We start from the raw sequence: 27,131 nt of genomic DNA, 5'->3' as shown, positions 1-27,131 counted from the left end.
AGATGTATTTTTAAAAATCTAATCGATCACAGTAAAACGGGTCGTCTATGGTGTCTTAATGGGAAGTGAATTGGTACGATAAAAATGAAAATTATTAGAATATAACGTTTCGCATTGTAATTGTTCAAAATGCACACATGCAAACTGTGAATTGGTGTAAAATAACCAATCCTAGTATTTTTCAGTTGTGGTCAAATTTAATTAAATTCAAAAGTAACAAGCGGTTTATCTTAGGTTGACGTTCTGTTTTTTTTTAAGAATTATTAGTTTTACTTATGTTAATAACTGGCATAGGGTGTTTCTATTTAGAACAACACATTCTGTTTAATAACCGATGCCATGGTAAATTAAATTCCAGTTAAATGTTTATTATAATTATTCCATCAAGTGTTCAATTTTGAACACAACGTGCTAGTCAGTGTTGAACATTTATTTATTAACTATATAACATAATTATCAAGTTATTGTCCTATTTGGAACAACATATTCATGCTAGTTTATTTCGTAGTTTCCAAACGGTTGGATTTTATTGATGTAATATCAAATATCGGCTAAATTTATGTCCAAATTATGTCGCTAGTTGATCCCTCTGGAACAGCATCTGCTGGTACTCGGCAATGTAGCGCACGTAAGCGGCCAGCGCACCGGTGGCGACGGCGGTCGTGTGACAGAGACATCCGTTCCCCAATGTCTTCTCCTCCCGCTTTATGCGATGCTTGACGTCCGCAGAGTTTGTTCCTCTCGTGACTTGAGAAAAAAACAACAATGTTATTGTTTACGTTTTAATTGGCGATTGAACGCTGTTAATCGATAAATAAACATCGATTTGAACCTAAGTGCGAGTTTGTTAATAGCCACGCGTCAGTACCACATAAACTTTGATTTGCCAATTTATTACGTTACCGTGAACATTTAACTTCATTCTAAATGGATATTATACCGAATTGTTAAGCTGAAATTCGAACTATATTTCACAATTATGTTCTCATGTTTGGGACTACTTTCTGTCGGGCTAATACTTTAATGTCGAATAACATGTTTGAAATCTTATCATAAGTTTGAGATTAAAGATCAACATGAGGTTAAACGCATCTTTTCATCAATATTTCCAAAGACGCCTACTTTCATGGTAAACAATATATCGGCTGATCGCTTCTAAATTATTAATTCAATTAACAAGCTTGCACTTTGCGTACTTTTTGCTTATATCCCCCAAACGTTCCTCTTAAAACATACATTTCACTACAACCGTTCATAAAACCATTAAGATTTCTCCATGCGATGCGGTTGTATATAAAGTTATGTTTGGATAATGGTTTGGTTTTATTTCAGAATACATTAGGCTTGAAGCCCATGAGTAAACATACATATTTCACACAATGTAGTCAACAATGGTCAATGACATGCAGGCATATACATATATAATTTTTAGCAATATAATTTAGAATTAACAATAGCAAGAATTTGCAACTCTAAACACATGCATATTGGAAATAAACAGCTATTTTTCACATGTATATTTATTCATAACAGTGTTTACCGTTACGTACTAATTTAAGATAGGTATATGATATGCATATTGTAGAGTCGTATCTTATTGAAATAAACTTGAATTTACTAAGAATGTATATACATATAGATATAATGTTATGTTAACAACACCATGGGAGTTAATTCATTTTTTAAAGAACACTTACGAAGTTCAATTGGAATTCCCTTAAAACAGCCGGTGTCTGGATCTTGCCAGCTGAAGATTCGTTGTAACCAGTCCTCGGAGAAAAACCAACGATACCCTACCAGACCACACAGCACCGCTGAAAATGAACGCATACTTGTAAATACTACATAATGCATACCTGCAATTAATATATTGTTCTCGTCGATAAGGAAAACACACACACACACACACACAAAGAAAATCACGAACAGGAATAGCTCGCGTCGTAAAATACTAAATTTCAAGGGTATGCAATATTTTTGTCATGTTATCGAAATTGAACTTCCATCTTTTCGCAACAAACATATCCGGAAAGTTTGAAAAATTAAATGGCGATTTTCGCATGTTTTAAATAAGCAAATAGCAATGAATTTCCAGTTTTGGCGCGATAGAGAAGTATCGAACTTGGCCTTTATTTTATGTCAACAAACATTAGCAGAAAGTGTTGTGGAGGTTAGATAAAAACTGTGCTTAGTTTAACTGAATGTATAACTTACAATAATTAATGCTGTTGTTAAATATACCACGTGCCTCATGTAATAAATTGAAATTGAACTTTTGCTTATACATTACAGGAAAGTCAATAAATTAATATTTTATCATAATGGATGTTTACAGTTCTCTATGTTTTACTGCCGAATCGATGTAAGCTGTAATTATTTCCTATCAAATAATGTTATACTTGTTGTCAAAATTTCTGTTTGTAGACAACAACTTAATAAAATCGATAGATACTTTACTTCTTAATAAGTTCTTATACATGACGCTTAAATGGTTCAAACACGGATCTTTTTTGTTGTAGTTCCTTTGAATAAGTTTTTATATTTATTGATGTTGCCTTTCTAAACGGTTACTTTTGTTGTTTTTATTATGTCTTTGTTTTGTGTTGCTATTTTAGTTTGTTTCAATATTAAATAAACGTGCAGTTCCGCGACAAACATTAATTTATCTATAACCAACTTATTTATAATACCTATTTGTATTACGAGTGTATATTTTGTCCAAATCGAATAGTGTATAAAATACTGACATGAAATAACATTTAACCCATTTATGCCTAGCGTCTAGAAAAAAGGCCTTGGCAAACAGCATAGACCCAGATGAGACAACGCATAATGCGGCGTCTCAACTGTTAAATATATATATAAATATAGTAGACATCCATAATTTTGGAAATAAATTGATCCAATTTAGAAGGATGGGAGAGTCCACTAGGCATAAATGGGTTAATATTCCTATCGTCAAAGATTTTGCTAACCGATTACAAAAATGGCGTTGATTTTCCGAACGTCACTCTATAAATAACACGGGTTTGTTTAGAAATGACTATAAATTACTATGAATAAAATAATTTTCAGATATACAGTTTCTCGTTGGAAAATCGAACATTTAGTTGTAATGAAACCCAAGAGCAGTTTTCGCTAGAGATATTCTTTTTTACACCCGCTAGTCTTTTTTTTTAAGTAAGTGCCGCATACAATACAGGGCAATACATACAGCGGGACGTTTACCCTTTCAGTGCAGGAACCGAATTTTGAAGGCCTTTGCAAACAGGATCCAGATCAGACGCCACAGAACGTGGCGTCTCATCAGGATCCAAACTGTTTGCTATTCTGATAATATTCTTTGAAAAAAATCGAAGAAAATGCTAATTTAAGAAATTCAGCAGACGACATTTTAGCAGACGACAAATTTCCCAGCATGCAAAGGGTTAAGCGTTTCAATGAGCCTCTTTCTGGGAAATCTGTGCTTATTGCATGCGCGTTAAGTGTCCTCCCTGATAAGCAGAGGATAGGGATGACAGTTTACGCTTCTATGGTATTTTTCGTTTTAAGTAAATCACTTTTTTACGAAAATCCAGTCAAATCAGAAAGTTTCGTCCCTGATCAACCTTTGCGACCGCACACGATACTCTGGGACCCAACCAAAGCACATGCTTTGAGCCCAGTCTTCCCAGAATGGCGCTCAACTGATTTAAGGGCTGGGATCGCCAACTTGCAATGGGGACCGACGCTTGCTGAGAGACTACCTTGTTCCATAAAGAGGTCACTTTTCCAGCCCGTAAAACCCTCCCTCTCTATCTCCTTAGCCTCAATGAAGGTCGCCGCACAGAACTGGTTCACCAGATCGGACGGTGGCGGCTGGTTTAGCAGCACCCGCTGTTGGTTCATCTCCTCGCCGCAGCCCATCTGAAACCGAATGTGAGTTTATTTCGAGTTTATAAGGACCTTCCGCGCCTGTGGCGGACCCGGATTGAGTCCCAGCACTCCAACGGAGCTAATATACGAGGCTCAAGAAAGTTGCAATTTTTTTCACTTTTTTAGTTGTTATTGAAATGGTTTAAATTTTGGTGTGAGCTTGTGTTTTGGAGGGAAACAGGAGCACCCGTAGGAAACCTAAACTGTCCGGTATTACGAACACTAAACAAAGTCAAATGCTTTCGGGAACGGGGATCGCCACCACGTTGTCTAGTTGAGAAGCATTAGACGACAAATTGGTGGTGCCAACTGCTATTAAATGCAGAAATGTATTACACCAATTAATTAGATAGTGCGGATTCAAGATAAGGAAAATGCCATCAACTCAAGGGTTACAGTCAGATATTTACACAATCTGCATGTGTGTTGGTATAATGCATTGTTTGTCGGTCGCATCCCTTATGATTATTAAATGATGAATAGATAGGAACATGCGTATTTCTGAGGTTAGAATTATGGAGCGACACTAGATGGAAATAGCCTTAAAAATTATATGTAAAATACAGCTCGCATGTATAAAGGTACACGCGATGTAATTTATTAATTACATTACTTTAAATCTCTTACACTTTGATTTAAATCAACAATATCATACTATGATCAACCATAAACAACACAAATATAAACATCATCAATAATTTATGCCATTCAAATTATTATTAATAAAGTGTCATTGTTTATTAATGTTTATTCCTCAAATTGGATCGCGGCAGATGCTTATGTCTCGAGTACGTCATCGCTGCATTCAGAATTAATATAGACAAATACAGAACAATCGGTCAATCCCACCACCAGTCTTTGACAACAATGCGCAATTGTTATTCTCCAAGTGACAGCACGAGTTCAATTCGGATTTCATATGGGCAATAGATTAACAGTTATTAGTTTGACACGGTAGAAATAGACGCGGACAACACCAACGTAGAGAAGTAATCAGAGTTGAATTCCCAGTTGAGTTCGACACCATCTGTGTGTTTCGTCCCTTCAAATGACACTCTATAATTATTCATACCGTGTATTGGGTTTCAACGAGTTAACGAGATCAACTGCACTCTCTTGGCGACCGATTAGTATTGATGTCATCAGGTGTTTCCTTATCTACGGTGATGTTTATGGGGAAAACGATAAATCCCTCACAAATCCCTCATTGCAATCTTAATCGCAGAGATTTGGTACGTTGTTATAAACACAATGTAGACAGCACAAATGTGTTCGTCTTGTATGGCAACATTTTCGTTGATTTAAAGCGAGTTTATACGATTACATGATTTAATGTTTATTTCCTCAATTTAACCACTGCGTGAATATAAATGAGGAATATTGCATAAAATATATAAACTAATAAGCGGATAGGTATTATAAATCCGTGCTCGGTCATCATACGTTTAATTAACTGGAAAATCTCTTGGTTATACAAACCGACTATAAACTATTGGTTAAATACATACAAACTTATTAACTTGCAAATAAATGTTGCATTTTGTAAGCATTTATATGTTCGTTATTTGTGATATATTGTTATCTAAGTAGAAAACATGGAGGACGCCGTCATAAAAATCTAGTCCTTAAACAATGTCTTACACAACATGCAAATCATTCAGTATGTGTTCTTTTGAAAGGACCATAGTTGCTGAGAATACGTGCTACTCTCAAATGCATTCTGAAAAAAATCTTTCGGTCGCAGAGATAAAATTTGACCTAAAAAGAACACGTATTTGATACAATTGATGTGTGTGCCCCATTTAAAAGAATATACTTCTAATAGTTATCCAAAAGACTACTTGTGCCATTACTAAAACCATATTCTTATTTTGATTAGTGATTTTTAAGCAGAAAGTCTGTTGAGTTGCTGCCTTATACCGCACACGGGGAATTTCGTTTTACCTCTTAAGAAAGCTATTGTTTAACGTATTATATTTGTGAATGCCTAATATCTCGAAGAAGAATGAGACTGATGAGTTGCGAATTTTTGACTAAACAGAAAACAACAACTTAAAAACATGTCTGATGATTTGTAAATATCCGATGCCCTTTTTGGGATAAGGTATAACCTGTCAAAATATCTCAAAGGGGATCGTATCCGATGAACTCCAAATATGTGAGATCAAAACTGAAAACCTACATCTCAACTGCCGAGCAGTCTTCAAGAAAACAACTACTAGTAATACATCGTGTAGCTAATAATGAAACCCATAATTGACCTAATGGTAGATCGTGGTTGGTGAGATGCGAACATCTTGTACAATAAAACTAGCAAGGTCGTGCTATTCAAATGAGGGAAACCGTCATCTTCCCTGGTAAGAAATGTTCGGTTAAATCGACTTATGGATGCTAAATATATGTTACCAAAGAAGCATAAACTCGCGTGTCAAATTTTGTTTTGCGATTCCATATCAGGTACAATCACCCTACCTGGTAAGCAATCTCAAGGTAGAACGTCTGATGCGTCAGAGAGTATCCACTGTATCCAGGCTTCGTCATCAACTCCCAACAGTTGGCCGAGATATGGCATTTAGCCTTGGTATTGGGACTAAAAAGAAGGTTCACTACATTGTATATTATAACCAGAATCTATGTTAACATTTCTAACTGAACTCGAAGTTCGATTAGGTTATAGCAAAATACGAACATTGTCACGTTTTAAACAATTTTAAATTAATGTTTGTTGATAATTACAAAGGTGTCATATATAAAATGATGAATATTAATAATTATTTATAAGCTTTTGATGTCCTGTTTTGTTATTTCATCGTGAACTATCATTTCATAGACAAATCATATTAAGCCGGTAACTTTTAAAACTTTAAATGTACACTACATGTATTTTAAAATAAATGAACGGCTTAGCTAAGATAAGATGGCAAGGCTTTTTCTTGCAATCAAAAACAGTGTTGTTTCGTAGTAAACTGTATTTTCATGTATTTTATTTAGTGAAATAAAGCAATCGTTTTCCTATGTCAGCTTTGGTTTGCTATTTCACAAATTAACATTGTCTTAATTGCGTATTTAAGGACGCAATACAATATGAACAGGTTTATACTAATATCAGATTAGCTACCGTTTATTATTATAATATATTATTTAGAAACCTTACGGACTGCTCGTCTCTAAGCCTAAATATGTTTTAATTTAGATCTGTTTCAAATAAGGTTTAGAATTCTTAGAAATTCCGTCATTGACAAGTTTTACGATACAGATATCGAACAGGTTGAAGTTACAGTGAACGGTTTTTCTGGTAAGTATATTCATACATATGAAATAATAACCAAAACCATAAGCTCAGTTACTTAGCGAATTTTCTATCTATATAAACGACTTAATATGTACAACAATTTGTCACACACTTGGTTTTTGTTTGAGGTTCTAGTACCCATGAGAAGGTTTAAACCTTATTGATCTACATTGACAGTTTCGAAGTGCGTGGTGACCCCACATTATTTATTGGTGTTAGTTTTAGTTAGTTTTTGTTTTTGTAATTCGCCTTGTTATGTTGTTTTGACATTTTGGCAAAACATCTTTAAATAAAAGGACTTCATGTTGCTTTAAATAGTTCTTTGCTGCTGGGGCACGGGACATTAACTTGTTTATGTATGACTTACAATTAAGCTGATACTTTAACTTACCCGGTACCTAATAACTCCCCTATGCAACTATCAGACTGCTTTTCGTCCATTGCCTCTTCTCCATTCGGTAACCAGGCGGCGTAGAAATCCTTCTTCGTGAAGTCTCTACTGGCAAAGTCCAGCGTCCAAAAGTCCCGTTGAATAATCTTTCCTAACGCTTTGAAACAAATAATGATATATACGGAATATTACATAAGTCAATGGTGCCATGTGTTTGTATCAGTCGATTTGCTTGTGTGATGACGTATCTCACGAGAGGCGGAGCCTCGAGTGTGATACGAAATAGCGCAAGCCACGAGACTGATTCAAACACTTGTAACAATTGACTTGAGTAATATTCCTTTAATTATATACAGCTTTGAATCATTTAAGTTAAAAAATGAGTTTAATCGTTCATAATTAACCAAGAATGCCCTTTTAATTTTCTGCATTCAAAGTGACGTCATTAAAAGTAGTCCGGCTAGTATGGTTGTACGGAATTGGCAAACTAGCGAGTAGCACAATACGGGAATTATTTCTGTGCAGTTGAATTTTAACGATTGATACAAGTTATATTTTTGGAAACATAAAGCAGGTTTATAATAAATACTTTTATTTACCTTTCAGTTTATTTGAACGTTTAACGTTAAGAAGTATATAATGGAAGATAAAATAAATAAATAACGCTTGTACTGAAAATAAATGGTTTATATGGATCACACTTGATCACAATGTACATATATATGTTTATTCGATTCTAAAACGTTTGATTTGTTTAAAAACAAACGCAACTTTTTAAGTTTTATATTTTAATATTCAAGTATGATATAAAGGCAACGGAATGAAGATGTAAAAAATGGAAAAATCTTTCCGACAACGGGATTTGAATCCGGGTTTTTGTGATCTAACGCCAAAGCAAATTCGCTATACCGGCATGTTCTTTCATAGTTTCAGTATTACCTACGAGTAAGCGATTCGCTTGTTGTCGGCAGTTTTAATAAAAGAATAAATAATCTCAACTATTAAATCGCTTCGTATTACATTTTGTTAAATAATTCATTATAACATAATTAAACTGAAGAGTTAATTCGCCAATCTGTGCACAGGAGTCTATAAATCTTAAGCAAATTTAAGAATATGAATGTATAATTGAGAATTTAATTGTTATATACAAATGCAAATATAAACATACTAGCTATTAATTATTCTGTGCAACAGCTGTCGTACAATACTACCTGATCAAATAAATTATTTTCATGTAATCATAACAAATATAGAAACAACAACACATGGACTTATACTTTTTAGAGTTTTGAAAAAATATTTTATAAAACAATCATTTGTTCTGTTAATGAGTATTCAACAATTGAATAATAGCGCGAGGGTCTGAATTACTAATTGCCAGTTTATCACGAAGGGTCTTATTCCATTCCAACTATTACTTATACGATTGTATTTGTCATTTTTCATGAGTTTGCGTAAGTGAACGAAATCATATGTATAAGGATGCGTTAATTTACAAATACATACATTTTGACCGTACATACAAAATGGAAAAAAAGGGTTAGATCTAAAGTTCTACAACATTATCGGGAATATTTCATTTGCGATAGTTCTAACGTATAATAATGATGACAGACATAGATAAATGAAAATGATGCCATTTACACAATATACAATTTAGAGCATAAAACGAAATAATAATATTGATTTCATTCGAGATATGATGATGATAGTACTACTACTTAAGAGCAGTTAACAATAATAATAACACTAATAATGATGATGATAATAATAATAATAATAATAATAATAATAATAATAATAATAATAATAAAATAAAATAATAATAATGATAAATATTGAGTTGTTCACTCCTTCTACCATTCTACCAAGTCACAGCAGTCAGCAAGCCATACGCTTGTCCTCTGTTGGTCTTGCGGCAGCGCAATGTGTATTGAAAAGTTAACGTTTGTCAATTCCGTCGCGGGGTGTAATGGAAAATCGTTCGTTCAGAAACGCTGGTCTACGTACGTCGTCCCATAACAATTTACGTTGACGCAGATATCCTCAATGCATATCATCATTTTTAACAAAATACTTTTTATTGAACTTACTAATTGAACAATACAATAGTCCAGTTGGCAATCATGTAGACGACTATTGCTAATACGTACACACCCATTGAGATACCTATTAACAATAATTACGTTCAGAATATCAAATGAGGACACACAATATTCCAGGAACTAAATGAGGACACACAATATTCCAGGAACTAAATGAGGACACACAATATTCCAGGAACTATATTTAATACCATTTAAGCATAACGGTCTAATATTTCCACACCCATCAATCCGAGCCATATTGATTTAGTGAACCGTCATATTGTAACGTGTTTCCAATATTAATTTTACAAATGGGATTTTGATATTAAATGTCAAGTTCATGGGATTAAGCATGAGTATTCATGCTCTTAAAGTGTATCATGCATTGTAATTGAAGTTTAAAGGGGCCTTTTCACATATTTTGGCATGTATTGAATGTTGTCATTAAATGGTTTACATTGATAAATGTAAACATTAGATCTAAAAAGCTCCAGTAAAAAACAAGAATACAATTAAAGAACGAAAAAACGTAAACCTCAACTGCGCTCGAACCACTGACCCATGGAGTAAAAGTCTAACACTTAGTCCACTCGGCCACTCGTGCTCATATGATGTATTGTATACTTTATATAAGCAATCCTCGTAGTGTCACAAAATATAACGACAACAACAACACTCGCCAAATTATTCAATCCTTTCGCGCTGCAACGCTTTATATTTCCAGGTTTTTAAATCGTCAAAGATGCATATAATGCATATTTTAGAACATGGTAAATGCTCAGTTTTACTGTTTCCTAACAAATATAATAACTACAACGAAAATTTGCGAATCTGAAACAAATGTGTTTTATTTAGTCAATTTACCAAAACGTGAAAAGGCCCCTTTAATATCCCAGGTATTTAATTACTTGCAAAACGAATGGATTCATTTTCATTAAACCATTGTTATCATGAAATATATAATAATGTCTGACCAATTGTTATGTCAAAGCAAAATTCGCCTTGTCCTCGTCAGATACAATATTCATCTTTAAGTTTTGAAAGAGGTTCCCGACAATATCGTATTGCTCATGTGCATGACTTATTCATTACTTTTTACATACGGCGGGTCGGACATTGTTAGAAATGGGATCGCTTAGTTTTCTCTTAGTGTAAAGTCTTTTTCGAATAAATCAGACTCGATCTTGGAAAACTGGGTTTAATGCATGTTCGTAAATTGTCGTCCCAAATAAGCCTGTCCAATCCGAACTTTTTAATCAGGGATGACACTTTACGCATACACAGGATTTTAGTTTTGAAGAAACCTTATATAAACGAAAATTCACTAAAAGCGGAAGTGTCGTGTCTGATAAGGCTGTGCGGATTACACAGGCTAATCTGAGATGACGCTTACGCGAATGCATTAAGCCTAGTTTCCCCAGGACGAGGCTAAAATAATACGTTAACTTTGGTTAAAACGAACATCAGAAATCGCAACAAACAAACTGACGTTTTTCTTAACGATCTCGAGCATGAAGTCTGATTAACCAATACATTTACCTAGATAGTTCATCTGGTTGGAAATTTAAACAGGATTTACTGTCTGACAGTACTTGTACACACAAAGGGGACTGGACATAACGCCAAAGTACGGAATACCCTTAGTGCCATCGTGGTTACTCATTAAAATCCAGAGAGCGAGAATGCGAGAACGCGATAGTACGATGGCGACCATGCGACAATACGATGATGACAGTGCGACAATACGATGGCGACAATGCGATAGTACGATGGCGAGAATGCGAGATCGCGATAGTACAATGCAACAATGCGACAATACGATGGCGACTGTGCGATAGTACGATGGCGTCAATGCGATAGTAATATCGTACTGTCGCCATCGTATCATCGCATTGTCGCATTGTCGCTTTCGTACTAGCAAACAACATACAACTTGTACAGCCTGCTAGTTACCCGCAGGCTGTTTTGGTGTCATGCTCGGTGCATATATGGCCATTTTCATTTTGCTTCTGATTTGGAAAGAGTAAATACTAGCAAACCTTGGTAGTACGGCGGGTCGGAGATCGCAATGAAAGGGATCGCCTTGTCGCTGACGTCGCTGGCCCTGACCTGCAGACGCCGGATGTGGTCGATGGTGGCGCTGCTTAAAGGCCAGGCGTCCTGATCATAGTCGATATGGTGCAGGAGAACCTTCAGGATACCTGCATGCGAACAACGTGACGCAGTAATTTTCATGAGACTCGTTCTGGAAACACTGGGCTTTATGCATGTGCGTGAGGTGTCATCCCAGATTGGCATGCGCAGTCCGCGCATGTTGATCAGAGATGACACGATCTGCGAGTAGGATATTTATAAACTTAAAGGTAGACTCTAATTAGCAAAAATTACTCTTAGAGGAAAATGTCGTCCTGCGTAGACTGCACAGGCTAATATGGGACCATACTTTGCGCACACGGATTAAACCCCGAGAAAATGCGTTGATGTTTTTTTATTCAAATGCTTGTTGATTTGTTGAATGAAAAAGATCGATATTTCTGTAGTTGAAATAACTAATATGATGCGAAAAGAAATTCCCAAATTTGATAATATGAGCGGTTAAAAATCTCATTTCAAATGAAAAACTATCTGCGCCACTATGATGCATTGGGAAAACATTAAAGAACGCATTCTTTGTGTAATAAAATAAAATTATGAAAAATCTACACTCAACGCTATTATTATTATTTATACTTTACAGATATTCAAACAGACAATATATTTTCATTACTGACTGTCATGCATGTTATAAGTCACTGTGAACAATTTAAAAAGAAATACTAATATAGCATGCGATATTTATTTTTTATCAATCACTCTATGTACTGCGTAACATTGAGACAAATCCCAAACTTTTTCTTATTTATGCAAAAAGAAACAATATACTCAATGATGTAAATTCTTTAAACAAAAATAACTTTTTACGGTATACACAAAATTATTTAAACACGTCACTTGCTCTTTAATTTGTAAACGCGTTTACTCGTGTACATTGTATAAAGTTAACCGCATAGGTACGCATTTATGCTTTATTCCAAACACACACAATCAAACTTTTTTAAATGTTTAATTTTACAAAATTTTTTGAAAATCAGTTGAATAGGCTTTCCGGAGCTTATAACTAGTACTTCAAAAACGATTTCAAACGGCAACATGCTATTTAGAATGTCAAAAGCATTTACATCAACCGCTATAACATTGTTTAGTTCAATCATAATAGCACTAATCTTCTACGAGGAACAAAAAGCATATGAAATCTAAGCATTAGTGACCAATTGGATGAATAAGGACTTACTCAGTGCCACAGGTCATATTAATCCTCTTCCAAGTGAGCTTTTACAGGCAAAACATTTTCCTAAAAGCTTTTATATTTGCTAATTTGATTTGCGCTCGGGTTAGAATATTGCTGGCATATGTGTGTCTTTAAGACTTGTCTTTTGTTGAAACGTTGTGATCAAACGAAAATCCTTACTGGAAGCGACCATTTGTTTCTGAAAAGGTGTTTAATGTTATCTGGAGAGAGCGTATTTTTAAGATGATAACATATAGTATTAAGCTTTAATATTGGCGTTATATTTAGTCTTTTAAATTACATATACGCCGATTAGTTCATTTGTAAAACGATACAAATATTTTGAGTTTAAGATAAACAATAATTATAAATACAATTTTTATTTTAAAAAGTACCCATGGTCATATTATATCGCCCCACGGACTATAACTATGTTCTTCAGTATATAATGAATTATTAAAAGTGTATATTTTTTTTATCGAACATTCATGTATAACTCACTCAAATTATTAATCTAAAATATCCCACAAACTCGAAGACATTTTTTAAAGAATTAAAACAAAAACATGTTTCAATCGGAGAAAACACACGGCATTTTTTTGCAGAGCCATTGTTTACTGAACATATAAAATAAAACACCAGGCCATACCGTCCGCTATCCGAGTGCCAAGAACTGCATCTAAGTTAAGATTGCGATGTTCCTTTTCGAAGAATTCCAACGTCGCTTCGAGGGACGAAATCGTTTGCTGTAGAAGAACGGAGGCATTTTCTATATCTTTAGATGTAGAAGAATTACCGAATTTGAAAAATAAAACAACGAGCACTATTTGTGCAGATATCTTCATGTTTTTTTTTATCTCAAAGTATCCACCACCTTTATTAAAAGTTTTAAGATAAAGAAAATTTTCAAAACAATTATCCGTGTTAAATACTTAGTGATATAAAGTCCATCTAAAACAGGCGTTTGTTACATCATCTCAAGTGATTTTCTTCTTTATACGTGAAGCCGCGCGCTAAACGCTTTCTAGAGATGGAACATATTGAATGAGGTAACACGTGAGTCCTCATTGGTCAAACATTGGGCATCAAGAAGCCATCGTTTTAGTAAGTGTTTTCTCGTCGTTTCATTGGTCGGCGACACATGTGACACAGTCTATGCTGCACATATCACGTTCCTAGCCCATCACACTATTAAAGGCACTGGCACCATCAATGCACAGCGGTTACTCCTCCAAATATTTAACTAATCATAACCCACATTAGACCCTTGTCGCCACTGAAAATATTAATCGGATTCCAGCAATTCCTGGAATAGCAGCAAATACGAGCAAATATTCGATTAATTCGATATGATGCATTTATTTAGAACATGTAGAATACCGATAGCTTTGTGGATCCCCATTGGAGGTATCTAAGGATGTATGATTTCGTGCCCGCGTCGAGGTATGTCACTGTGAATTATTGGTTACCGTTGATTAATTTATAGCAAACACTTCCATGGGGTTAACACGTTGTTTAAAACGGAAAATACCATATTGAATACACATATCAGGCCAATAATAATGTAATATAAATAACAACGTACATGGTGGTTTAATGTGCTTTAGTTTTCGTGTCCGAGATGATGAGACGATATTGGTGAAAGATGTATGCGTTAAATAAGTTAATATGTTTAAAAATGTATTCATTGTACAGATGGAATGAGGGAAAATTAAATAAAATATGTTTTTGAACTATGGTTTGGTAGTCAACTCATTCTATAAACAATTGATTTGTATGTTGCAACATCAAACAAAGAACACATTTTACATAATGTCATTTGCTCTAAAATAATGTATACACGAATAACATGTTATAACATGGACGCATGGGTTGGATTAAAAAGTACTGCTATAAACTGTGATAATATTTACTTATGTTCATATGTTATAAAAGTACGTGTTTTCATAGTGTTATATAATTATATTTCTATATTGGTTCCTCATATTTGGTTTTCATATTGTTATATAATTATATGTTTATATAGGGTCATATTATTTAATTGGATTATGTATTAAACACACACATGTGCATATTTTGAATGTTTAACCGAGACAAGAATCTGGTTTCAATATATGAGGTAACCAACATTTTTACTATGTGTAATTATTTTTTGCAGTGTATACGCACGTTTATAAACACGTGTATTCTACTCGCACACATATTTGAATAATTAAATGTTTTATACCGTATGTTATTAATTTTATTCAATGTGTATGAAACCTTGAAGAAAACGTTCGATCTATATTATAAATAAAAACAACAATCCGACACGAAATGAGATAACTTTTGTCGTAGGGCCAAAAAATCGTCTCGATTTCCCATTAAGTATTCTGTGTTTATAATCCTTTATATTAATTTTATGTGATATAAAATATGTTATTTGCGTACAATACTTTTAACGTATATACAGGAAGTATGAACCGCTGTTAGCAGATATAATACTAATAGGAGAGGTGTTTTACCCATTTATGCCTAGCGTCAAGACAAAAAGCCTTGACAAACAGCGTAGACCCAGTCTGCGCTGTTTGCTAAAAGGGATTTCTGTAAGAAATATTCTAACTATAGAAATTAATATACTAGACATCCCTAATTTTGGAAATAAATTGATCCAATTTAGAAGGATGGAAGAGTCCACTATGCATAAACGGGTTAAATTTCATATCCATATCGATGCATTTAAGAGCATCTGCTGACATTGTTATATTACAAAAAGGATACATATCTACTACGTGTTTTAGCATTAATACCAATTACGATTTCGAGCATGCGGTGTAAAATTATTCGTATTATGATATTCTAAAGACCAGTTTGGAAATTTAAAATCCATTAAAAATTAAAAGACAAAAAGGGAAATCATGAACTGTTCATGATTCCCTTTGGGAAGAGCAAGAGACGACGCACTAGCCTGTAGCTTATAGGATGGACGTACGCGTGTTAAAGCGATACTGTGCTCATCTAACAGTATATGCTTTGTTTATAGGTGTCTATCGCAACCGTTGTTTATTTTTGGTGTTTTCACTTCATATACACTTATTTTTGTTAATGCAGCATCAACATACTTAAACAATATCCCGGAAAGAGAAAAATAATGCATTTGAATATCAACCGCACTTTCGTTTTGACAACTGACGACAGAAATGATTCGATGTACGATGTGAATCTAAATTTAGTTTTAGTGAAGATTCGTTCATATGACACAAAGACTGTTTTGTTTTACGGATCATTTCGGCTTAGAGGACTGGGACAGTCATGTAAAATATCGAATATAATATTTATTTTTGTATAAACAACTGGTAGCAGGATGAGTTGCAGATAATTGGTCAGCTACCACATTTTAACTAACTTTTTTGACCTGTTAATTCTTTTCAGCTCAATTCAACATTGAAAATTGCGCATACTATCACTTTATTAAAGATGAGAGATATTCGGCTGATGAATGTATAACAGCTATAAAGATACATGTTCACTAGTGTTCTACAAAGCGCTGCAACCAGGCAGACTTTAACACAATTATGTGCATGTCAGAAATGTGCGCCATGTCGAGATTCTAACATGCGATATTGTGGCCTCTGGGGCTAACAATACGAAATTAATTCTGTACTGCATAAAACTTGAGCAATGCTGACGCCTTTACTTTTCATTTTACATTTTTTGTTTAAAAAAGTTTTCCAGCCGGAAATTGATTACGTTCTGTATACTTAAAGTTACACTAGCAGTCACGGAAATTAATTTTAAAATAATTTGACATCTACACGGGCGGACGAATGCATTCAAAAATGTTTTTGTTAATACGATGTTTTGAAATGTACATATCCTGGTTTGTTTAACTGACACTCGTAACTGATTATCAAGGCGTAGGAAGATTTAACCCATTTATGCCTAGTGGACTCTCCCATCCTTCGAAATTTGATCAATTTATTTCCAAAATAAGGGATGTCTAATATATTTATTTCTATATTTAGAATATTGCTTACAAAAATTCCGTTAAGCAAACAGCGCAGACCCTGATGAGACGCCGCATCATGCAGCGTCTCATCTGGGTCTACGCTGTTTGCCAAGGCATTTTTCTAGACGCTAGGCATACACATGTGTTAAGAGTAAAATCAGACGGCATGCAACAATTTGAATAAGCGCGCATAAGTAAACTGTATCCGAACTTTGAATATGCTTTTCTTCATTGACGTTTATATGTATGTGTCATGATAATATGGTTTGAACAAAAACAGACCATAGCGTATTTCATTTGAAATCGTTTAATTCCATCAATTTATTGAACGGGTATATTTTGTTAAACAAATCAATGCAAATATCAAAGCGCTGAAGGCACTGAAGTTGTTCGCTTTTGCATTATTTAAGACGCAATTCATTTTTCAAAATTAATCGCAAGTTTGAAATGAACACACGCCATTCACATTTATGAAGAGTGTGTCATAACGCACGGGTCGAGCTTTGTGTGCACTTTTTATCATCCTATTTATTTCATAGAGATAACTTAGACAAAATAAAAACAACATGGCCTTTTTTGGACGTTCTGAAAGCATAGAAAGTATTCTGAAAATAGCAGTGAGAACTGAATATAAAGACAATTTGCATTCACCATTATATTAAATCAATATTGTTGGAATATCGAATACCTATCTCACTAAGAATATAATTTCATGATGAAAATTCACTTTACAAAACTTTTGATTTTTGCCACCAAATACAAATTCAAAATATACAAGAAGATCATGGATAAAAAATAAATAAATAATAAATCTGCGAGCAATACTTTTTACTCACGAATTAGGTAGTCATCAAGACAGCCCCGTTGACCCGTACATTGTTGTTTATGCATTACTTGTAGCCCTAGCAGTTCACACGGTGTCAACAACTCTTACCTATACATAGGTATAGAGCACCCATGCGCTTTTTCGACGTAGCTGTTTTACTCAGCTTTTCATCTTAATGACTTTTACATAACGCCAGCAGACACGCATGAATATTTTCGAATATTTCATAGGCTGATTCGAGATAAAACCTCTGAACTTTGGCTACATCAATGTGTCTGTGCTCAGCGCAAAGGATGTAGCACTGTTCAGTGTAAGGAATTCCGGACAACTCTCTGAATGTTCAAACGACACAAATTGTGGCCCAGTGACAATTACGCGTTAAAATCTATTTCGCAGAATTTCAGTTTTTCTTTCAAGATGATAAAACAATCATTACCAAAATAGTATAGTGTCACGATAAAAAGAAAATCGTTTAATTGTCCAACCACAATGTTTGCCGTACTCCTTCAGCTGGTCAGGAAATCGTTCCTGAACGCCTGGATAGGCTGCCCTTGTTTACCATTTTGCTATTTTGAATTCAATTTTGTATCGAAAAGCATTGTGCTTAACTGTGCCATTTACAATTCTCAATGAGATTTTTAATGACCCTCGTCATGCGAACGTGGATCTTATTCCATATGCGCCCATATATATATATATATATATATATATATATATATATATATATATATATATATATATATAGCCTACTCAGCTTGTTCATCTCTCAGTCTGGTCAGGACATACATAGTGAGACCATAAAATATTGAGTGATTTTATAGCGAACAGCAAAGCCTCTGACCAGATTGCGCAAATGCACATGTTGAGTTTAAGAAACGCTGGTCGAAACGCATAAGACCTAATTTTGCATGACGCGGCTATGAAAGTGTGATTTAAATGTGTCAAAAGAAAACTGCGTTTAAATCAAACATAAACATACGATATATTTCGATAGTGAAGAAATATACTCATAATAAGGCATGAGAAGACACGTATGATGTGCACTGCCGTAGTATAATTTTTATCTTCTTACACTAATTTGTGGTTTGACACTGACAACACACATTTCATGCGGTGAATTTGCAACTTATAAGTGAAAAAACTCACAATAGTTGAACGTTTGTTTTCATTTTATTTATTTTTTAGAAAAGTAAATTGCATACTTTATTGCAAAGTCAGCGTTTACGCCGACTACATTTTAAAAGATATTTCTTGTTCTATTTAGTCGTTTTCGGTTTTAGCGTTTATAAAGCATTATTGAGGTTGTCTATAATATACCTGTAGTAATTGGTGAACTCATGTCCAACGTTTTATAAATTGAGAACCGTGAATATAAACAAGCTTAACCTTCTACTATTGCGTTGTTAGCACCCGTACATACAAAAGATCGCCGCTATCTGTTGAGAACAAAAGAACTTTTCCCAGAAATCCCCGCTGTAGAAGCATGAACAAGGTTACGAAACAGATCATCCGTGTTAAATTCAATTGTATGTTATATTCGGTTTTAGCGAGTATGAAGCATTTTTGTTGTTGTCTATCGTATCCCTGATGTTATTGTTAAACTCATGTTCAACGTTTCATAAATTGAGAATACATGTATAAACAACCTTATACAATTGCGTTGTTTTCCCGAATCTATTAATAGGCTCAGATTAACAATCGTAACCTTATACTATTGCGTTGTTATCACCCGTGCAATTGGACTCTCCCTTGTTTATCAGCAGCCGCATCTATTAATAGCCTCAGATTATGAATGGGCTGAGCAAAAATACTACGTCATGAAGACGCAGCAGAAAGTGGACTATTTTGATCATTCATAAACAATCTTAATCATTCATAAACAATCACTTCCGCGACATGTATAATACAATCATTGTTTTTTATTCTTTTTTATATAAGCTCCGTTCGAAACTATTACATATATCACGATATTCATATAATGTTTCCATTTGTGAATGAATATAGTTGGAGAACTCAAACATGTTGCATAAATTATACAACTCTTTCTCGCGCGGATGTGGCAGGTAGTAGGCTCTCCGTAGATAAGCCAACCCGACTTGAAATTTTGAGTAACAACATTAGCTTGTCGCTACGCGACCAACTAAAAACAGAAGCGAAGATTTTTAAATTTCACAACAGTTCTCAGTCCACTACAAATATCCACACAGTGAACATTTACGAGCTGCATCAGCTGCAGAGAAGCCTAATTATACCATGCGGACCTTAATTCATGACAAGGAGACAAGAAAGTAGACTACACGCAAAAAATCACCATGGGGTGTTTAAACAGAATTTAAGGAGCTACATGTAAACCTCATACTGCGAAAAGAATTATTCATTAACCATTTAGTGAAAAAACAAATTAACCTCATAACATCGCGATTCAAATTAATTACCGAAATAAGCAATTTATTTCAATATATTCAATTATACGTGTTTCTGCATCTTGAACAAAGTAATCAAATTAAAAAAGGTATTTATATGCAAAATTACCCGAATTCGTGAATCAAATTTTTAAGATATTAGTTTTTGGGAAACTTAGATGATATGTACTATAACATGAACAAATAGGCTCTGCAGACTTTTTGAATAGTCACAATAACATGTGACACAACAGCATTGAATACTATATCCCTAATATGTTTGGTGTTTTTTTTATAACAATCGGCGTTGTTTCCTTATTAAAAAAGGGAGCATTAGCTTATATTTTTCCATTCTTAAGATCGGATATTTTAGGAAATTCAACAAATCACTCCCTTTATTGCAGAATGTAATCTCGATTAGATTAATCTGCTGGCATTATACGTTATCTAAGAGTGGCGTATGATAATAGTCAGTAAACGCCTGAATATCAGTTGCTTCCGTGTGTCGTGTGTCGCCCGTGATGAAAGAAGAGTGAGCTTATAGATGGCACTATCCGTAGGAATACTATGTCATTTATAGAGTAAACCTGATTGTTTTTTTACAATCACCCTTTTCTTTTAAATTTTAAACTTTTATCGACAGCTGACAGATTCAATCGTCATTGACGATTTTGTCGATCGCAACTGGGCTTAATACATGTCCGTAAATTCTCTAGTTTAAAAGAGTGCGGTCTGTCGCGGTCTGAAATTAGACCGCGATACACGAGATTCGGATAGTATGGGCGATATTTGAAAAATAAAATATATTGATATTTTGCGCGATACACAAAGCGACACTCGATATTTTGCGCGATACACGAAGCGACACACGATATTTACCACGATATATCGCCTTTGGGCTACCTAAACGAGGGCGATATTTCGTGGTACATTCTCAAGCGTCGCTTCGTGTATCGCGCAAAAAATCGTGTGTCGCTTCGTGTGTCGCGCAAAATATCGTGTATCGCTTTGAGTAGACGTGCAATTCAGTACATGTAGTATTTTACAAAATATGATGACAAATTTAAATCGGATTAAATGCACACGGTGAGAAAATATTGTCATTGACCGATTGACACTATAGACAAAAATACGTTAATTTACGACTTACACATTGAATGCAGTAGATGGTACGTTTATAAAAATATTTGTGACGGGTGAGGAAGTTGAGGCGTTACACATTAATGTCAATACATGAAAATGAATGCAAATTATATGGAAATTCATTAAATGAAGCATTTAATTTCAGTCAAAATATATTAAACATTTTTTAATGTGGCTTGAGAATTTATTACAATTCTCGTTGATACCAATGCATTTATTATTATAATACTGATGTTGTTCATTCTTTGTTAGACTTACTGAATTCTTAGCGCTAACTTATATATATGTTGAATTTATTTTGTGTTAATCATGTATAGAATTCTGAGAGATTGTAAATCTCTTTCATTTTCCCTTGATGCTTTTGTAAAAATCTCACCAATGTGGACAATTAAAAGTAAATTACATCGGTGTTTGCATTTTTCGTGGCCGTTCGATTGGCCTACGTAAAAAAGTCGAACTTTATGCCTTTTGACTGTAAGTTATATTAAATACTTTCAAAGAGCGAACAACTGCAATGTCTTCAGCGCTTTGATTTTACATTGTTCGAATGTCTATTTCCTGTTCTCTGGATTTGAAATATTCTGTTTCGTATTGCAAATACAGATCATATGATATGTAATCATCATTTTTCAGGCAGAACAAGTTTATGAATATGAAAATTAATAAATGCATTATAATTGAAACAGTTTACATTTTCAAAATAACACGTTGGTTTAAATAAGAAAAGACAGCCAATAACAAATGCATATGGTTTGTGCATGAACGATAATATTACCAATTTAATTTGCGAGTTGCAGTATAATATAATCATGCATATCTTACACGCTATTCTGTAATAAAATAGATTGAGGGAATAATTATTGATATTTTCCATAGCATACACACAGTATAATTGAAACTGTTCATCCTAATTGTAAGAACAGCAAATCAATTATCAGTTTCTGTTTGTTCGTTGTACTGCAACTAATCATGCGGTCAAGTGCCATATTAATTGCTGTGCAAGAAAGCAACATTTATGAAAATGATCATGAACACAACAACAGGAAGTCAAGTAATCGTTGATTTGATATATAATTTATAAAATTTTATAAATGTCATATTACCTTATGCGTTCAACTGTCTTTTCTTGCCTGAGTCACAAGAAACTTGTGAAATTTCACGGATTGGTTTTTCTGAAGCAAGTGTTTCGGTGTTTGCGATTCGATGCAGACAGCATGTTCACACCATTTGTTATTTTTATCATGTAATGCTTAGCTACAATTAAGGACCTATGCTGCAGTTTTAATGAAAATTTTGCTTAACATAAAATATGATATTTATTTGGTATTTAGCTATAACAATCTGTTGTGGATAGAAAAATAAAATACAAATCATGGGTCACCGGTGTTGCTCATTTGTATTCACACTTGAACAACAAGCCTTTTTCAGCACAAGAACAATTCACCAATAAGGTAATAACATACAAACTTGAGAATAATAATGAGAAAAGTGTTGAAAAGAATCTCTGTTTCTCACAAAATGTATAATATTGATTTAATCTGACTGCATTATTTAAAACATGAATCAATTGATTCATGTTTTTCAACAATTTTTAAACAAAAGCAACAGAATTTCACAACTGAAAATAAAAAAATGCATCAAAGTAATTATTATTTTTACATGCCTTCCTGTACCTAGATTTTTTTCCAAATTTACCTAAATGTTTAATGAGTTATAACTTAATACAAATATATAAAGAAAACAATATGTCACCGGGGTCGTTTGTTCACAAATGCAGTTTAACTGCATGTATTATAATACAATTTAATGACACAGTGGAAACCATGTACATGGTGCAGGTCAAAACACATATTTGTTCATGTATTGCTGTATGCCAATGAAAAAGTAGATTTAAATGTAAATGAAAACACAATTTATTTCTAACAAGATAAGTAACAGTTGGTAAATACAGCATCCAACTTAACAAAGACGTAAACAAACCATTTAAAGGGGCATATCGACGGTATTAGTTGTAAATCTTGACATGACTTGACCAATGTTTTTATGTATGCCAATGCAAAAGTAAATTTTAATTAAAGTGAAAACACAATTTATGTGTGGCAAGATCAAACAAATATAAGTTTATACTGAACCAAACAAAAACAAGATAATTTAATACATTTAAAGGGGCCTACCACACTTTTATTCTTTTGAAATTCTTGACATGACTTTACCAATTTATTGTAGTATGCAAATGTAGATTTGAATATAATGAAAATACAAATTATAAATGATGTGTATTGAGATCATTACGTTGGGTTAATTAAGTATTCAATTTAAAGCAAAACATATACACTACACTTAAAGGGGCATATCAACGGTATTAAATGTGATTCTTGATATGACTTCACCAATTCAAGGCATATCATTTGTATGAATTAGTGTATATTAACGCAGTACCATATTATTGGAATTGCTAGGAAAATATATGTGAGAAACATTTTTATCTTCACCGTTCATGTACGATAAATTTCTAATCCAACAGAATTATTGCATTTTTAGGAAAACTTTTACAGACTACAAACAAGTTTGCATGTGAGTAGAGATACTACAGAAGGCACTTATGGCGTATGTGTAAAGCAATCATTCACTACGTACATAAACTTCGTTATCTATAATGAGTGTTTTTTAATTATATTAATCTATTAGTTGTTGACACGCCACTGTAATGTAATAATAATGAAATCAGTAAAAAAAAATTAAATCTACAAATCTACTCAGATATTTTAAAGTACAGAATACATTTTAAGAACGTACTTTGATGACATGTTTTAAATATATGATGACTCAATAACAAATTGGTTAATTCGAAGGAGAGCTTTCCGTATTAAACAAACACGCGATAAAAAGGGTTTTTTGTAGACGAATGAATGATGGTCGTTTCTTACTGTGTTCTTTAGAGGCTACAAATTGTTTATCAATTTTTCTAAACGTCATAGTACTTATTTCTTGGCATCATTCCCTTATTGAATATGCATCCCTGATTTTTATCCAATATCCGAAGAAGTATACTCTTATTGCGAAACCGGTGTTGCAGTCAAAACAAATGTGCGTTAAACTAAACTGCCGCGTACGTCCTTAAGTTGTTTTATCAACAAAAATTAGCAGACAAGCGAAAGTCATTTTTTTTGCAGAAAAATCTTAATGCTATCTACTAATTTACTCTAAATGAATTGACATCTCAAATACATCGTACAATATAAGTTTCATTTTAGTATTTAAGGGTGTTAAAATAAGTCGAACGTTGGTAAATGAAAAGGCACCTGTAATCATTTGTATCGACTGTCCATTAGTTGTCTTGTACTTAAAGAGCTTACATCGTCTTAAAATATCAAACCTAATGAGACGCCTGTCGGACTTCCGGTTGCTTTATTAAGTCCCAAGAAATATTATTCTCGTAATTGTTTGTAGCAATATCAGAACTAAAAGTCACGAAACGTCTCTTAACTAAATAAGGCAATATGTAATTACCGGCATATGCTTAATGTAAATGTGTTTCAAGTAAATAAGTTATCTCTAAATTGATTTCTACCATTAGGTATTTTTTTTAATATGAAAAAGAAAGGAGTCGCGTTCTGAGAAAAATGGGCATAATGCATGTACGTAAAGTGTCGTTCCAGATTAGCCTGTCCATACAGGCTCATCATGGACGACACTTTCCGCCTAAATTAGATTTTTGCTAAGAAAAGACTTCATTTAAACGAAAAATTTCATAAAAGCGAAAAGTGTCGTCCCTGATTAGCCTGTGCGGATTGCACAGGCTAATCTGGCACGACACTTTAAGCACATGCATTATGCCCAGTTTTCTCAGAACACGACTCATTGATATTTTTAATGTATATGTCGATGGACGGCTATTAGCGCTTCAACTCATTGTACACATGCATACAAGGCATTCAATGCCAGCAAACCTCTCTGGATAGGAATCAAATAAAGGAATATTGTTATGTTTGGCAAGAAAAAGATGTGTGCCGTCTGATAAGTAACAATTTCATGTTCGTTTTTGTAATAAAACATGCATTTGATAATAACATGGTCATTATGAATTAAAAATACATACTGTAAAGAACATGCAATTGGGTTATTATTGCATGAGTTTTTATAATATCATTAGTGTTACCAGTAATTAATGATGACTAGAAATGCTCGTTAAATATAAAACCCATGTCATGCGAATATGGGTCTTATGTCATATAAGGCCAGCGTAGCTCCAGACCATATGTGCATTCGAACAGTCTTATTAGGGGATACGCTGACTTTCGTTACTTTGTAGCGGACAGAGTAGCTCCTTACCAGGCTGACCTGGAGCTACACCGGTCGCATATGTCATAAGAACCATGTTTGCATGAGTCTGCGCTTATAATCTCAGGAAGTAACGTACATGAAGCTCGCTATTTCTTTTGATTTAAGGTCTAATTGCCTTTGAGACTAGAGTATTTTTAAAATCCATGTTCGACTTCCGTGCGTCCACTCAAACATCGAAGATTATTTTGATAAGATATGTCTAATTTTAACTGATACCAAGTAGACACGCAAAGCGTTCGTAATTAAGGAAATATGAAAATAGGACTCCTCTTGTTTACCACAGGTTAGTATAATAATAATATAACACAGTTACTGACATTAAGTATACACACACGTACATTTTGTTCTCATTATAAAGGGTACATACATTATTTTTTCTTCGATATGGATAATAGAAAACAACGAAACTGGTGCTTAGTTTTTAAAAATGAATACTTTAATCAATTGAATGTAATTTTAAAGCTGATTCAGATTTTTTTCAAACGTTAGGAATAAGTGCATTTTAAACCGTCCCCAAATTTGGTATCTGTTTATTGTATATATATAGAATCACGCGACTCTTTAAAGCAATTTTGTTTGCATTGAACAATATTTGGCAAGTACTTATATACATGAATAGTCTGCTTACTTACATCCCTGCATCCCTGCCTCAGTGCCTTTTTGCCGTCCTGTGCCTCCCTGCTTATCTGTATGTGTGTCTGTGTTCCTGTCTGTCTGTCTGACTGTCTATCTGTCCGTCTGTCCGTCTGTCAGTCTGTATGTCTGTATATCTGTCTGCCTGCCTGCCTGCCTGCCTGTCTGCCTGTCTGCCTGTCTGCCTGTCTGCTTGCCTGCCTGCCTGCCTGCCTTTCTGTCTGTGTGTCTGTCTATCTGTCTGTTTGTCTATCTGTCTGTCTGTTTGTCTGTCTGTCTTTCTGCAAGTCTGTCTTTCTGTCGTTCTGTCTTTCTGGGCGTGCGTGCGTGCATGCGTGCGTGCGTGCGTGCGTGTATGTATGTTATGTATGTAATATGTATGTATGGTATGTATGGTATGTATGTATGTATGGTAGTATGTATGTATGTATGTATGTATGTATGCACTGTATGTATGTATTTATTTCTAGTATGTATGTATGTAATGTATGTATGTATGTATGTATGTATGTAGGTATGTATGTATGTATGTATGTATGTATGTATTTGTATGTATGTATGTATGTATGTATGTATGTCTGTATGTATGTATGTATGTATGTATGTATGTATTGTATGTATATGTATGTATGTATGTATGTCTGTATGTATGTATGTATGTATTGTAGTTATGTTATGTATGTAAGGTAATGTATTTATGTATGTATGTTATGGTATGTATGTAGTGTATGTATGTAGTATGTAGTATGTAATGTATGCATGCATGCATGCTGCATGCA

The 27,131-nt window shown here is 34.0% G+C and overlaps 1 protein-coding gene across 1 annotated transcript; it reads right to left on the bottom strand.

Annotated features, from left to right (window-relative positions):
• Window positions 1-240: 240 nt before the first annotated feature.
• Window positions 241-13,861, bottom strand: LOC127869893 (UPF0764 protein C16orf89 homolog). Its single transcript, XM_052412551.1, has 7 exons — window positions 13,666-13,861; window positions 11,728-11,889; window positions 7,599-7,755; window positions 6,388-6,505; window positions 3,747-3,906; window positions 1,698-1,814; window positions 241-747 (listed from the first exon to the last, which is right to left on the bottom strand). Exons 1-7 carry the CDS (start codon window positions 13,859-13,861, stop codon window positions 569-571), a joined length of 1,089 nt encoding a protein of 362 aa, XP_052268511.1. The 3' UTR covers window positions 241-568.
• Window positions 13,862-27,131: the final 13,270 nt, after the last annotated feature.

The sequence above is a fragment of the Dreissena polymorpha genome, chromosome 2 (genome assembly GCF_020536995.1).
Source record: "Dreissena polymorpha isolate Duluth1 chromosome 2, UMN_Dpol_1.0, whole genome shotgun sequence".
NCBI lineage: Eukaryota > Metazoa > Mollusca > Bivalvia > Myida > Dreissenidae > Dreissena > Dreissena polymorpha.
The sequence above is the reverse complement of the archived record's forward strand: the minus strand, read 5'-3'. Positions and strand labels throughout refer to the sequence as shown.

What these genes read in the sequence shown, in the direction of transcription:
- LOC127869893 (XM_052412551.1), bottom strand. Translation starts at nt 13,861, where the DNA reads ATGAAGATATCTGCACAAATAGTGCTCGTTGTTTTATTTTTCAAATTC. An exon ending in CGACCCGCCGTACTACCAAG is followed by an intron (nt 7,756 to 11,727) that starts GTTTGCTAGTAT and finishes TTTGTTTCAAAG; the next exon opens with CGTTAGGAAAGATTATTCAA. An exon ending in GGGGAGTTATTAGGTACCGG is followed by an intron (nt 6,506 to 7,598) that starts GTAAGTTAAAGT and finishes CCTTCTTTTTAG; the next exon opens with TCCCAATACCAAGGCTAAAT.